Genomic DNA, 16,057 nt, shown 5'->3' with positions numbered 1-16,057 from the left:
CAATCATAAAATTGGACACAGGAAAATATTAAAGCTCTGACAAAAATTTGATGGAGACTTTATTGTAAGAATAGGTTAACACTGGTCTCATCAATCTCCGTTCTGAATGAACGAGGGGCTAGCCGACCTCCAAAAGAGAAATAAGAAGAGACGCTGCAGAAAAGAATCGGTAAAGAGTTTATTAGACACTACAAATTACAGAGAGAGGGGGGGGAGAGGCCGAGGGCTGAACAGCACAAATAAATGTTATGCATCCATTCCATCACATACAAGACAGAATACTCCTTTATGTTTTATTTTTTGTACACTCTTGAAACAGTCCGTTGGTGTTGCCATGAATACAATGGTTACAAGTCCATTGCAATGTCCAAAATAAGAAATGAAAATAGAGTTGTCATATATATATATATCTTTTGATGCACTAAGAAGCCCTTCAGTGCAGATCTGAACCTATCCAAGTGGTGCTGTGATGAGACATTACATTGCTGAGAGACTGGGGAACAGTCAGTGTATTCAAGGCACTGGAATAGACTCAGAATTATGGTTTACTCTTTTCCATCTGTGGGTGAGGTAGTGAAATCACTTCTACAGTGAGGTAATTTTGGGACACATATATGGATTAATATTGGCTTTATCCTATGATTTCGTAAAAAGGAGGATGCTCCGGAGACTGGTGGTTGGAAAGCATCGTTCCAGTCTTTACTCTGCGGACCCGGTTCAGGACGAGCGATGCAGGAGCTATCGAAGGGAACCGCCCTCGCAGCGAGAACATTGACACTATATTTGTGTTTAGAAAAGAATCACTTCACATCGCATTACAGCTTTGGATCGGATCGATAATGTGTAATCAAGTCTGGACTAGGGTTAGACCGAGATATCGATATGCCGATGTATTGGGCTGATATTGGCCTTCTATTGAATATCGGCTACCAGCCAGTCATGTGCCGATATGATGGAGTTTCCTCCCTTTGTTACATTTTACCCACTTAATTGTTCAATTATGTTTTTTGTAAATTAATTCTTCATTTAAGGCCCAATGTATCCCAGAGTTTCGTCTATCACTGAACAGGTGAAGTGGAGAGTTTTAGTCTCCCATGATGGTCTAAATGCCATTTCAGAGGTTTTTCCACCCTGACAAGAATACAATTCTGGGGGGAAAACACTCAATACTTTCGTTTTTTTGGCATGAAAATGGTCAAACTTAAAGATGTCGAACATCAGCACAAAACATCGGCGACTTCAGTCTAAAACGATCAGTATCGGCCTTCAAAAACCAATATCGGTCGCACCCTGGTCCAGACTGTGATCAGCAAAAGCTCGCAGCACTACTACACTACAAAACAACCACATTTAGGGAGACTCCACTGTAAGCCTTAAAAAAAAACAAAAAAAAAACAGCTTCCCAGTGTGCATCACTCAGGTACAGGGACACGCTACAACTGCATTGGCCGAAAGGAACCAATCACACACAGAGCAGCAGTAGTAACCAGCTATAGAATTTCCCTTCCTTCATAGTAACTTCGTCCCATCGATCAATCAATCAATCAATCAATCAACCAAACAAAGAGACACGGACTCAACTCACAAGCATTACCCACGTGTGTCCGACAAACTAAAAAAACCCACTAGACTAGAATAAAAGCTTGCTGTATGATTCCTCTGAATGTAGCGAACGTGTTCAGATCATGTGAAGAGGAAACTAAACTGCGATGCTGTGAACAAAAGTGTATCTCTAGCCAGATCTGAGTCTCTGGAGTCGACTGTTTGAAAAGGAGCGTTCTGTACATTCTCTCTCTCTTCTTCTGGACTTTGATTTTTTTTTTTTACGTCATCGTATCTGTCGCCTCGAGTTAAAACGCACTACGATTAACGTGAGAGCCTAAAGGTGGCACCTACATAAGCAGGAGTGTCTTCATAATAATAATAATATTCATGATAATAATAATAATAATAATAATAATAATGCCCAGGAGGTTTGGGTGTTGCTGAATATCCATGAATCTCTGTAAAACTACCACATCCTAGCTAATATATAATATCAAAATACCACTATATGCATTTATCTTTGAGTAATATACTTGCATTCTTTAATAATATTCTGGATCTGTTGTGCCTTTAAAATACATAGTCAGTAATGTATAGGAAAAATACTGTACAAAAAGAACAACTTATAGAATAGTTTCATATAAACATATCTCTTGTAACCAATATATCATCTCTGCTCTGAATCGTTTGGTCTGTAGTAAACAAATTGATTGGGTTAACCACAGTATTGGACAACACCATCCAACTTTTTTTTTTTTCTTCAACATCTTTTACATTCATACAGCCATCTGAAAAGAAGGCAAACATATAGCTACAAAGAGAGACTACAGACATCTGTACTGATTTCTAAAATAAAACACTCATGTTAATCATGCTAAGAAAAAAAAAAAGAAGCAAAAAAAAAGAAGTATAATCAACAAGTTTGCAAAAATGATTTGCAAATAGCTTAATGTTTGCGTTCCGTGAAAGAAATCATGCTGAAATCTCGACATAAACAAGGGAGGGAGGGGGATGATAAATGATAACCGATAACAAGAGTAGTATTAATAATAACAACAATCATAACAATTGAATATTAAAAAAAAAAACAACAACAACAACAATCTTCCATCTGAGAAATAAAAAGGTAGATAAATATCAGGCGGGTGGAAATTTTGAGTGAACAAGTGGAAACATTGCACCGGATCAGATTGTGAGACACGCATTAGTGCAGACAGGTTAACTAAGCTTGGATCTTAGTTAACTGAGGTTAACTAAGATGCTAAGATGGGTTGAAGGAGGGGGGGGGGGGGGTAGACTAGTCACAACAGCTACCGGAGGAGGGTGAGAAACACCTAGGTAGTAGAAGTTGGTTTATTTCTGGACAAGAATTATTGCTCAAGTGTCGGCGGGTTGATGAAGAAAGAAGGAACGCTGGTTTTCCGCTACGCCACAGAGTCACAGAGGAAAAAAGGGATGTAAGTGCTATCTGAACAACAAAATATCAACGATGGCTCTCGGGGGGGAAAAAAAGCCGGAGGACTTTGCAGTGATGAACCGAGTGTTAGAGCGCTGCGTTAAGGAAGAAAATGGACACGCAACAACTAAAATACAATATGAACCATCGACAAAAAAAAAAGAGTTTCACACGAGTTTCAAAACTGTCCAAAAATTAAAATAAAATAAGACGCTGCATACCTCTGTTGAGAGAAGAGGCGAGGAAAGACAAATCACAGGACGACAGGGAATCATTAGACGGACTAACCTTTTTACAGGGCATTAAAAACACAGGAGGATTCTGGGTAGCAGGATCACTCTCGGACACAGCACATGGTTAGAACGTAGACGGGGGACGGGGGGGGGGGGACCGGGGGAACAAAGTACAACAGTTCTCAGTCCTGATCTTGTGTATAAAATGGGTATGAAAAGTGAACAACAAACAGCATGGTGTGGTTTTTCAAAACCAACAGTGGAAGGAGGGGGGAGTGGGCGGGGACTCGGCTGGTAGGCTGGCTCATAACTCATAGTAAGTCAGTGGGAAGTATGTATGTGTATATATATCTATCTATATATACTGTATATATATATATATATATATGAATGATGTGTACAGAAATAAAAAGGAGAAGGAACAGACAAATAGAAACTTATGATAGAATTCAAATTCAAAATGACAATTATAATACCAGAATCATACAGGATCGTGTTTGGGAGGGGGGGGAGGGGGAAGAAAGGTGGGGTGGGAGGTGTGGGGGGGAGCAGTGCCACCAAAAGAGACACATTGTCCTTCAAACTTGTGGGAGGGCAGGTAGAGGGGGATAAGAATAAGGTGGGTGCGGAGGGGGGGTGGGTGGGGTTGTCGGGGGGGGGGGAGGTGGGCGAGGGGCTCACAGCGGCCCGTGCCGGGCCTCGTATTTCGCCACAACGTTCTTGCAGCGGCCCAGCTCCTTCCGCAAGTCCGCTACCTCCATGCGAAGCGCGGCGTTCTCCTTCTCCAGGAAGCCGGCCCGGATGGCGATCTGGTTCTCCTTCAGCCGCCGGGCGTCCCGCGACCGCTTGGCCGCCACGTTGTTCTTTCTGCGCCGGGCCCAGTACTTGTCGTCCTGCAACAAAGACAGATGGGTTTGGGACGGGTGAGGCGTGAGGAGGAGGGAGAGCGCCTGGGTCAAAAGCACCAAAAAATACATACACACACACACACACACACACACACACACGGGAAGCCTACTCTCTCTGCTGTGGCCTCGGTCACATTTTACAACATTAAGACGACAGAGGAACCTGCACACCGATTTGTTGGGGCATACAACAAAAATTCATAACTTTATCTACCAAGTACAATGTATAAGGAATTTCTCTTAGTGTAGGTATCAACATAAAATCTAATAAGAATAAGAAAAATAATACAATATACACAATACAATACAAATAAAAATAAAAGATATGTGTAATGAGTTAGGAAACCAGTGTGCGGGTTCCTTTGCCATCTAATGTTGCTGTGTGATTCATCTGAACCTACGGACCTGAAGAAACCAACAGTGGTTTTGGCAAAGCAGCTGCAGTATCAAACACTCGCATGCTGCACTTCTTCAAATTTCACCAGGAATAAGTCCAGAGCGGTGTAAAGTGATCATACTGGCATTATTGGATTGAATCTGCTGGTTTCTCAGGCCCAAAAATTCCAAAAGAAAATTAAAGTCCTCCGTGTTTCACCCTCAGAGGTTTATTCCTGGTGGGGTGAAAAAGCCTCTGAAACACCGTCTAAAACTGTCCATCGAAACCCAGGTTAATAACAACAGGTCAGTAGAACCCACTGCTATTTTTAAAAATAAGTTAATGACCCACTTTTACTCTTTGGCTTTTTCAGTGTGACTGATCTGTGCTTGGTCTCTTTTTTTGTCTGTTTAAATTTCATGTTGTATGTTTCTTTAAACCTTGTCTATGGGAAGCCCTTGACCTGGATGGATTCTAATGCAAAAAAACTGAATAAAAAATTCAGATTAAGGACTTCAATATTGGCCCAATATATCCGTCTAAGGCTAGTTAGTAGTTACAGGCTTGACTTGGGATTAACAGCTATACTCTTCTGTTTCAAACTGTTAGCAATTGTAAATTAATGTTCAGAGACTTTATTTTTTCCTCTTTTGTTTATTGTTTACAAGTCTGCCTCCACATTCTAGCATGTATCTGTGTTTGGCTTACTGCCAGCGGTCGTCCTATACACTGGGTTAAAGATGCCTTTTGTTCTTTAGGCTGAATAAAAGCCCCCCACCTGCTTACATAACATGGGAAAACTAGGGGCCCCAAATGTCTCGGACCAAAAACAAGAGATCTAATCTTGCGTCGTCAACAAACAATCCCAACTCGGTTGAACCGACAACAACAGACGGAGCCGGGTACCTTGAGGTCCTCGGGAATGAAGACCTTGCGTGCTTTTTTGATCATGGGCTGTGGCTTCAGCTCCTCGGCTGAGAATTTGCGTTTCCTGGGGTCGAACATTTCCTGGCCGGGCACACTGGACAGAGCCAGGTCCGCCGGGTCGGGCTCGTAGCCCACGGACACCTGGATGGACTCTGGGTCGATGGGGCTTGGGGTGTCCCGAGCTGCGGGCAGTGCTGCTGGAAAGGGGAGGACAAAACAAAATACCATAATTATAAACCGCCATACAGCAAATACCCGAATTCAGGCATCCAATTAGGCTATTTTCTTGCATGTGGGTGGAGAAAGTGCAGACACTGGGGAGAGAGCAGCCCCTGATTAGTCAGCGAAGGCAGAAGTCAGCAGGACCCCAGCAATAACGCACCTCTAATTTGAGCTATAATGACAGAAAAATGGCCAGAAATGGCACCATTAAAGTTCAAGGTGACAATTCTGTTTAAGGTAACTGGTTACGCAATGTCATGAGCAAGTCCTCATCAGCGAATCTTTTCTCTGTTAATGGTGGACAGAGGATAAAGGAGAGCAGTGGTAAACTCTGCAGAGAGCCTCTTGTAATGGCAGGAGGAGGAGGAGGAGGAGGAGGCCGCTAAGGGGGAGCGGACTGCTTTAAAACACAGGAGCCTGCCTTTCTTCCCTCTGAGCCTACATGCTTGTGTGTCTGGCAGCTGATCCCTGAGAATAAATATCTGTCTTTAACATTAGCATGCACCATATATTATAAACCTAACTGTTGATTACAGCTATAAAATGTGGGACTCCTTTCCTGAAACACAAACAGCATTCATCTTGGCTGGGCTAGATTAGAAGTAGCTGCATGATCCAGCCACCAGGTGGTGATATCACACAAACACTGAAAACAAAACACAGGCAAAAAGCACACTGAGAAATAATAATAAAAAAAACATCTTATCTTGAAACTATGTGGTTATCAGTTGCTCTCGTCAGCTGATCTCAGACAACCAGATTTTGTCTTTAAATTGACTTAAGGCAATCTACTCAGCAGCAGGCCTCAGTGTGGATCTGCTATCTATTTGGCTGTTTTGCAAGGCTCCTTGAATTGATTTGAAGTGTATGGTGTAGGCCAAGAGTGGAGGATGATTCAGTTTTTGCCCTTCACTGGGAGTTCATTAGCTTGCTTAAATGGAGTAATTATACAGTGATTCATTACATAGTAGTAATTTGTTTGTGATGCAAGCAACACCTGCATTCCTCACTCGAGACCTGACCTGAGAAACCTGACAAGCAATACAACATTTGGGACTACTACTACAAATACTGAGAGCACAAAAGTTCAACAGACATTTTCAAAAGCTGCTGATCTGCTGGCAACTCCTACGTCATGACCCACATTTTTGTGCTCTAAGCTCGCCATGACAGCCAGTCAATGCCGCTGACCTTCGGTCACAGTGAGTACGGTCAAACAGCGTTCTGCTTTTGGCTCTGGTGGAGATTTGAGAAGGGGCTGCCAGCTTCAGCTGCGACTGCTCTGCCACAAATCAGAAACAATCAGACAGGCCTATTCAGTTTCTGCCAGCCTTCGCATCAGGAGACGCCAGCCCATCCAAAGTAACTGATGGGCTTCTTCAACACAAGCGAGTGCCACAGCTCTTCAGACCTCTCAGTTAAGCATGAGTGTGTTTCTGCCAATGCTGGACACACAGGTTGTTTGATAGGCTCTCAAAAGGTAAGCAAACCCAAAAAAAGGTGCAAATTATCACTGAATGCCTTCTCTAAAACATGCCAAAAACATTTATTTTCTCAGCAATATGTTTCAGATGTACATCTTCACCAGGGGGTCATGATGCTGCACGCAGGACCATCATCCCTGCATGCAAGAATTCTTCAAATACATTTACTGTATTGCCACTGGCATCTAAAATGTCTGACCATTTGATGAAACATACGCTCATGCAGGATCTAAGCACCTCAAGCCTTGCACCATGTCCAGGGGGATCTATCAGATTGTCATTGTAAAAGATGTAATACATAGGCTATGCCACATATAGCCCGACCTAAGCCACCCACCATTCATAACCCGAGTCTAAGCGCCGCCATAGACAGCAAGCTACTTACTAAAGCAGCTAAATCAGACGCTGTCTTAGACAATCGGTCAAGCGTGGATCACCTGTACACATAACAAGCGGAGCGGCCCAAACCCTCCCTCTGGAAATAGCTGGCTTGACTTAATCACCTTTGATCTCCTGATTACTGTAGTAAAAATACAGGGCCATGCTGCACTGTCTACAAATGGTCACACGCTAAAAGTGGTGAGCAGAGAGAGTTCATTGACCCGTAATGTCCTCAGCCTCTCTACTACGCATTCCAGGCGAGAGGAAGCGGTTGTTAAAACGTGTGTTCAGTGTTTGCAGAATAGCCCCCCAGCAGGAAATCCAAATTTAACAGGCCAGGAAAGGTAGGCCAGGCCCGACCTACAGAGAGCTGAGGAGGGGTCTGGGCTGTGCACAGGCTGAAATAAACAGGCCATTATCTCAGAGAAGAAACACCCAGGTCCTTGCAAATGCATAGACACCAAGATATTTTTATTTTAAACCAGGAAGTAAAAGGATATTGAGGTATCTTTGATAGATTTGGAGTGATTAACATTTAAACTCTTAAAAAAAAAACACTTGTGGTGTTTTTTTTTTTTTTTCATTTTTCAGCTACTGCCATAGGCACACATCACAAAATCAAGTGCTGAAACTGCCAGAATCTTGTAGTCTAGCTACAAGTCTCTCTGTAAAAGAAAAATAGTGGAGCTGCTACCTTTCTCTGTGTCGCTTTTAGACCCCTAAATTTGCTCCAAATCAGGTGAAAATTATCGTTTTGACCTTCACTCCACAAAATTGGGGGAAACTCAGTAAATAATGAGCAGTGAGCTTTAATATTTTGGCTTTCTTCATCATTTATGTATATCTTCCACCAGGAGAAAAAATGATCAAAATCAAAAGTTTGAGCCGCCGAGCTCTGGTTGAGTTGACACGGATGTCTACAGGACCCTAACCTGTCCTAATAATGTCCTAATTTATCAGCTGCACACTGCAGGATTTCCATAAGGGTCTTTTTAGTTTCCATGGCACTCAAGCCAAGACGACTTCATTTCACGAAGTCAGTCAGTCAGGACATACTGATCCTGCCCACAGGACACATGACAACACATTTGAGATGAGCTTGAGAAGGCTCCTCGGTTCATAAGAGCCCGGCCGTGAAGCTCATTCAGAAAAAAAACATCTATGAGTACGACATAACGCTAAAACAACTATAGGGGCAATAAAAAAGGACAGCCTATCCATTCAGGAACGATAAACAACTGTAACTGCCTATTGGTCAGGGAAGGGCCCTGACCAAATAAATTGTGTCTATTCTAGATCTAAATATGTCCCACATTTGTGGCCCTCAACTTTCCTGAGTTATGTCTCTCGCTAAGCCGCCTTTCCTTGACTAACGTACTGGAATGCATCACAACACGCCCTTTGACCTCGCCTACGTTCGCCTTCCCCTTTGGCCCCTGACAACAGAACACTGTGTCCCATATATTGAACCAGCGTTGGGATAGACCCTCAACAAACTCCAACGTCCACGGGCCGTTTTGACTGAGCAGCGTGCAGATCGGCTATCCGTTGCGATAACGGTGTTATCAGCCTCCTGCTGTATTGCTTGCAAGCAGAGCATGGGACGGGGTTTGTGGAAGTTGTGGGTGGTGGCGGTGGCAGAGTGGCTGACAGGGGCTGGTTTGACTAGACTAGACTCGTCTAGCTGGAACAATATTGCGCGCACGTGACAGGAGCACATCGAGGGCCATGTGATCTCTGCAGGGTACAGCCTGTGCCTTGGCTCCAAATCCAGGCTCTGGCGGTGTAGACTCGAGCACAGGGAGGGAGAGGAAGAGAGGAAATGGAGAGTGTTAAAGGGAGAGGGAGGGCGAGCGAAAGTGAGAGGGAGCGAGGAGGGAGGGACGTAGGGAGGAGGAGGAGGGGAGGTTCATGCCGTGACAAGCTCCTGTTTGCAGCGCAGCGTTGCACACGGCGCCTGCATGTGTCCGTCACATGGCCCGGCACGCTGCAGGAAACCCCAGCCGCTTTCACGTGAGAGGTAAATGTGAAAAAGGAGACAGAAAGAGAGAGAGAGAGAGAGAGACCAAAGAGACCCGGTGTTGTTGTACCAAACAGAAGGCGAGCGCGGTCTCAAAAAACACACCGACACACAGACGGGTACATGTGCGCTAGATCGCACGCTGGAATAGTCCGTTCCGTACAGACGCACCTCCTCTGGATTCGTCTCAGGAGGGGGCGTTACTTACTGCAGGACGGAGCGGGGCAGATGTGAGGCGAGCAGGGACATAGTGGAACTCAGTTTACCCGCCTTTTTATTGGCAGTAATAGAGCTGACCCCTCTTTTTTTTAGGCTGGTATAAATCTATATGAGGTGAATTTGTTGTTTACATCACAGTAAGTAGTATCAAACTGGAGGAAGCTATGTGAGGATGAGGGATTTTGAGAGGAAAAGGCATACATTAATGCTTTTCTGATTTTTTGTTTATCCTGGTGTTTTTGTTTATACTGGTGGTTTTCATTATGATGACCACCGACTGCAGGTCATATTAGTTCACCCATCTTTTTCACTGGCAGCAGCATGATGTTTACAATACCACATCAGGGCTTCTTCCTTCCTAATCTTGACACTAGGAGACACAACATACCGAGGAGTCTTGTGTGGCCATGGCACACCCGCTGTGCAGATCTACGGACAACACGCCCTCCATTTGCCATAGATAATCGTGGCATTATTAACCGTTATTAGCGGATTGCCCGTGTTTGTGCACGTCAAATTGGCTTGACCATATGGTATCGGCTCTTTTTGGGGTGAAGTCATAGATGATTTCACACAAAAACTGGCTAACGAGACTGGAGGCAACTCATGCAATTACGTTGACAAATCTATGGTCAATCAATCCACTGTTACTCAGGTACAACTCTCTGAAAAGTTGAGCACATGGAGATCAATCACCATTGTGATCTGAAATGTCAAGTCGTTAATCATCAGTAGGCTAAATAAACAATTTGCTAGAAGGTCTGTCTCCATTTTACTGATTGACAGTTGTGTGGTTCAGTTGTTTGGAATGTTTGTTGAACTTAAGAGTTTTTGTGTAATTGGGTTTGCTGGATGTTCTGTGAATGTGTTTTTCTTGTAACTGGATTTCTTCTGCAAATCGGATTTGACTTAACATGCAGTAGTGTTTTAATTCAGTTTATCATATACACACTCCGTTATGCTATGTGCAAGGAGTTGTTAAAGCCAGGGAGTTTATGAGCTATGTCAGTTATAAGTATAGCCTACTTTGATTCTTCAGTAAAACAATATGGAGGCTTTTCATCAAGACTTATTTTCTTCAGTTTACAAGTAGGACATAGCCTACATAAACAGAGCATTTACAGCATAGAACTGTATATGTGCCACATATTGTCACTCAAGAGAGTTTGTTTTGCTGCATTTGAGAATGAAAAACAACCAGTGACATGGTTTGGTTTTGACCATTGGAAATATAGGCTACTTTTGTTTATGTCTGTACTGAAGGTTGGCCCTTTAAATTATTAAAATCATTCTGGTGTCTGGTGTTTTGAAAACCCAAATACTGTCTGGCAGCAGCTTAACTGACTCAGTTACACAGCTTTATGCTGCAGTCTAAATACTACTTGACCACTCAACACTCGCTCATTACAGTGATAAGCTTTTCAGAAATGTCCATTTAATCACCAAATTGAACTGCTCTTCAAAAACTATTTCTGGTGCAATAATGCATGACTTAAAATATGTCAGGCTCTGTCTGAAATGTATGGGTCTGTATATGCTTTTAATTACAGTAAAACCATTCTAATATATACCTATTTTTTTTAAAAAAATTCACATCAAAATATATCACAGTGATGAAAACATTTCTTGGAATTTAAAGCTCTGGTGTAAAAAATAGATATTTTGGGTAACATTATCTCTTCAGATCTTATTGTATCCATCTGGGAAACATCAAAAACTTGGAATAAAACCTGAGCTTTTGTTTTTCTACTTTTAAAATGTGTTGAAGTAATTTCGTTTTTTGACCTATCTCAAAACAAATTCTTAAAATCCATCAGATAATGAACAGCTTTAGTGATAAATTTCACATAAACAAGTAAATTTAGCTCACAGAGCCCAGAATGCAGAGCAAAGGATAAATATTGTCCCTCTGCACGCTGATGTTCAGCCAAATGTAGCGCCGAATTTGTGTGAATCACCCATGAGAAGCGCATTCTGACTAATGCAAGTGGCTTTAATCAGGGAGCACCAAACCTTGCAGGAATGCCTCGAAATTAAAAAAGGAAACGAAGCAAACCGAGGAAAAACAACAAAACCCACAAACACACCTTTGTCACCACTGAACGAAAAGAACACAATTCACAGCAGAGAAAACATGCAGCGAGTTGCCTATCAAAGCTTAATGAATGAGACAGTGCTGCATCCTTTGGACTTGAGCCCGTGGCCTTTGACTCCAAAGTCCAGTACAATTAAATCAGAGTAAAAAAGTATGTCGGGTGGGTATCTAACCTGTGGTCAAAAAGCTCTAAATAGGAAGCGGCTGAGCAGAGCAGCGGGGGTTTCTGGGACAGGAGTGAAATGAGAAGCAGCTCAGAAATAGTCGAGCTCGGGTCGGACAGCGGCGCTTAGAGACGACGTCTTGGGGGAGAGAGACAAGGGAGAGACACACAAACAGCACCAACCCGTTCTCTCTCTCTCTCTCTCAGCATCTCAGGGCCCCCAGGGTTGACAATTAACCTGTTGGTGGAGGGTGATAACCTCTGTGTGTGTGTGTGTGTGTGTGTCATGTGTGCAGGTGAGCAAACAGCAGCTTAGCCTTGACTCGCCCATACAAAACTCCCAACAGTGTTTTGTGCTTTCTCCTCTTATTAGAGAGACGCAGAGGAGACTGAATGTGCATGTGAATCCACGTGTGCTTGTGTGTGTGTCGGTGTGTGTGTGTGTGTGTGTGTGTGTGTCTGTGTGTGTGTGTGTGTGTTTGAGTGACAGAGCACAACTGCACATCAGGCCTCGCTGCATGTGTTTTGTACCTGCTCTGCTGGGGCTCTGGAGGCAGTTCTGCGGCACCATGCCTGTGTGAACGGAGGTGGTGGCTCGACTGCTGAGGTCCACCACCGAGGGGGTCGGGGGGGCCGCCGGGGCCGGCTGCAGGGGGGCGGGCGGCGGCTGCTGCTGCTGCTGCTGCTGGGGCGCCACCGCCACCGCCGCCGCCGCCGCCTGGGGGGCCTGGTCGCTCTGGGCCGTGTTGGCGGGGATGCCGTTCTCCGACAGGAACTCCTCCAGGTCCATGTACTCCAGCTGGAAGTTGTCCCCGTCGTACGGCAGCGTCTTGTCCCACAGGGTCGGCCCCAGGAAGGCCGACTGGGGGTGGCTGGCCGCGCTGCTCTCATCGTCCAGCTTCTTCTCCTTCTCCTTGTCTTTTCCGAACCCTGCGAATGTTTGCACACAATCACATCATTGTTTCGCAGCGGAAGACAAAACACAACACAGGCCTGGGCTTTCATGTTTAGGGATGATTACTAGGACTTCAGTCATGTTCAGGCGCAACGGAGTGGAATGGCAGACAACACAAACACAAAACAAGTAGGTGGGCTGCTGTGAGCATCAACAATAGCTGCCCTCCCCTGGTGTGTTGCCTGGGGAAGGCGCCCTCTAGGGACAACTCCTGGAATGACTCATGGAAAACCCATTCAAAGCGAGAGGATGAAGGCAGCGAAGGCGAGCTCCGAGCGGAAAAAAAATGCACGCAGAAGTGACAGAAATTCTGCAGCTGTCACAATAATTCATGCAAATAGGCTTAGATTATATTCATCCTCACAAGTCGAGTTTAAGTTTACTGAAGTTCACGTCAATTAAACGCCTGTCAGTCAAACAACAGCCACTCGAAACAATAATAATCGGCATTCTGTTTTATTTATAACAGCTGCACCTGATTGTTACATTACATTACATCGTTACATTGTTTCTTTTTAAACACATTCCCAAGAATATTAGCAGGTGTCTTGGAGGGTTTTAAGCCATTCACTGCGTTCACACCGATCTGTCAAAGCCATGGACGTCTACAGAAAAACAACCAGCAAAAGAAACAACAAGCAGCGGGGTCGCAAACCCAAGTCACTCCAGCATGCACTTCAAGTTTTGTTTACCTTCATCGTGATGGAAAGGCAGCTTGAGCGGATTTTCCAGGAGGGATTTCAGTACACCGTGGGTCGGCGGCAGGAAAGTTGGGTTTAAAGGCAGAGGTCTGGCCATTTTCTCCATATGTCTCGACGGGCAATAGGAGAATAAAGCTCGCGAAGACTTAAAATCCCCCCCCAAAAAACAAACTGCGACCGAGTCTGTTTTAAAAAAAAAACACCCACAACAATCCTCGCATAAACCACTCCGGGTGCAGGGGAGAAGACGGGTGTCCGCGCAGCAGACGGTGCGGCTGTCTGTCGTCGAGGCTTGCTGGCAAATAGCTGGAGGAGGAGGGCGGAGGGACGGGACGGGAGCTTTGGCGGAGCTTGTAGACTCTCCATGTGCGGAGACGGACGCTCGTGACGTCAAACTACCGAGGGGCGGGCAGGCAGTAGAGGGCGGGGATGGGATGGGATGGGATGGGGGGGTACGCCTCTTATGCTGCGTTCAGGACACGTGGGAATAACCGAATTCACAGAGCGAACTGGGGAGAGCGACTTGCTTGGAACGTGCTGCCTTCAATGACTGTCGGAAATATGGGAATTTAGGGCAAGAGAGACCCAATAAAGTGATATCAAGGCAACACTAAACATGTATCTCAGACGGTACTGAATGACACCAAACTTTGCTCTCTGAATATGAGAATAACCTCAGTTAAGCTGTTACATGCGAAGGAATAGAAGGTCCTATTAATCTAAATAGCCCGATGTTTGTGCGATATTTCATACTAGAATTACAGATTGGACAGATTGTGCTTGCTTACCTACAGGCTGCAAGAAACATCAATCATTTCTGCCCCTTGTCATAAACTGCAGTTGTAGCCTATTATCCCCTTGGTGTTTCTGCTGCTCCCATGTCATTTTTCTTGTACCTGTACCACCTCAAGGTATGTTGGGCAAGTATGTCAACTTGTAAAAACTCTGATGGACAGGCTCATTAAGAGTGAGCTGTGGAGTTTTGCCGACATGTCCGACCCTCCAATTAGGCCACTGGTAACCTACTTTTAGTGGCATAATGAATGGGAGTCATAGGGGCATGCTGTGCACTTGGTGAAATGGCTTGGCTGTATTTTTATGGTGATTTTGTCAAAAGATTGAAACTCTCAGTTGTCTCTATGACTTTTATTCATTTAGCATTAGCAGTGGCTAATGTGTGGCTACCACCATACATTCTTGTTGCAGCAGGTTCTCCTACTCTCAGGCCAAAAACCACCTGAACATCACCTGGAAATAATATGGATGATCCTTTGAGTGGAAAAAACAAACAAACATATAAACACACCCGGCTGTTAAGTATTTTTGTCCCGTGATCAATCAGTTTGCAGTTTTTAAAACTCTCACAGTATCTGACCTGAATGACTTTCTGGGGATAAGAGTACATTTTTCCGACAAAGTTTGCTGTCAACTAAACCTCATTTGGATGCAAAATCTGCTGTCAAAGTCAATCAGTCTCCAATTCTGTGTGAGTGGAGCAGCTTCATCTTATGCCAATGCAGATTAGATCCTTAATTGGTTTTATGTGGTTTCTCCTCTCGGGTGAGAAGTGTTCATAAATGAAGACTCTACTCTCCAGTGCCACTGGGATCTCCTAACTCAAATTGAGTGCTTTTCACTTCTTTCACTTCTTCTACTTCACTTATCCTGGAATATCATTATATGACTTTAGCACATCTTGATAAAATAGACTTCTCAGAGGGATTTTTTTTAACATCTCTGTTGCCTTTTAATTTAGTCACTGGCTCAAATGCTGCTGAAGTAAATAGCGAATCAGAGGCAAATGCAATGAGGAAAAAAATCAGTGGAGTGCTGTAGTGGAGGTGACGTGAATTTTAACTTGACCTACTTTCAGCCAATGGCTGTTGTCAAACTGTAACTCTAGCGGTACAGGTTGTGGCACATGGAAACTCATGTGTTCTAGCTTCATAGTGGCTGAGTCATAGTTTAAAAGCCTTGCTACGCTCTCCCCATTTGTTTGTTTTTTACGATTCATTAGTCTTTATCATTAGTGTCACTGGTTTTTCCATAAAAATCCTCTCAAACAAAGATGACAAGAGTGACAAGCTGAAGATAAAAACAGATTTAATTAGAAAACTGTAATGAAAGGGGTTGCTTGTGCAGACGTGGATTAAGTCTAGACCAGGACTAATCCATTTATTTGAAACTGGCCTCATGTTTGCGAACGTGAGAAACCACATAGAACCGATGATCCTGTTTTTAATGTCATCAAATGAAGCTGTTTTTCCCATCCAAATTAGCTTTAGTTCAAAGCAGCGCTGTCTCAAAATGTCCTTTTATCCCCACAACAATTTGCCTTTTAAATTGTGCATCTTAATGAGAATCCCTCATGG

The 16,057-nt window shown here is 44.0% G+C and overlaps 1 protein-coding gene across 3 annotated transcripts; it reads right to left on the bottom strand.

The window, feature by feature from the left end:
* Positions 1–89: 89 nt before the first annotated feature.
* LOC139651619 (hepatic leukemia factor-like) lies at positions 90–13,970 on the bottom strand. Of its 3 annotated transcripts, XM_071528620.1 has the most exons (6): positions 13,677–13,970; positions 12,757–12,959; positions 12,561–12,699; positions 9,281–9,283; positions 5,425–5,642; positions 90–4,127 (listed from the first exon to the last, which is right to left on the bottom strand). In XM_071528620.1, exons 1-6 carry the CDS (start codon positions 13,789–13,791, stop codon positions 3,912–3,914), a joined length of 894 nt encoding a protein of 297 aa, XP_071384721.1. In that variant the 5' UTR covers positions 13,792–13,970; the 3' UTR covers positions 90–3,911. The 3 variants fall into 3 exon arrangements, with proteins under 3 accessions (XP_071384721.1, XP_071384719.1, XP_071384720.1); XM_071528618.1 differs by lacking the exon at positions 9,281–9,283 and having other exon boundaries at positions 12,561–12,959; XM_071528619.1 differs by lacking the exon at positions 9,281–9,283 and having other exon boundaries at positions 5,425–5,639; positions 12,561–12,959.
* Positions 13,971–16,057: the final 2,087 nt, after the last annotated feature.

Source organism: Centroberyx affinis, unplaced genomic scaffold (assembly GCF_046629955.1).
Source record: "Centroberyx affinis isolate AG114_WGS23_722 - 3 ecotype Tasmania unplaced genomic scaffold, CSIRO-AGI_Caff_v1 ptg001691l_1, whole genome shotgun sequence".
In the NCBI taxonomy this organism is placed as follows: domain Eukaryota; kingdom Metazoa; phylum Chordata; class Actinopteri; order Beryciformes; family Berycidae; genus Centroberyx; species Centroberyx affinis.
The sequence above is the reverse complement of the archived record's forward strand: the minus strand, read 5'-3'. Positions and strand labels throughout refer to the sequence as shown.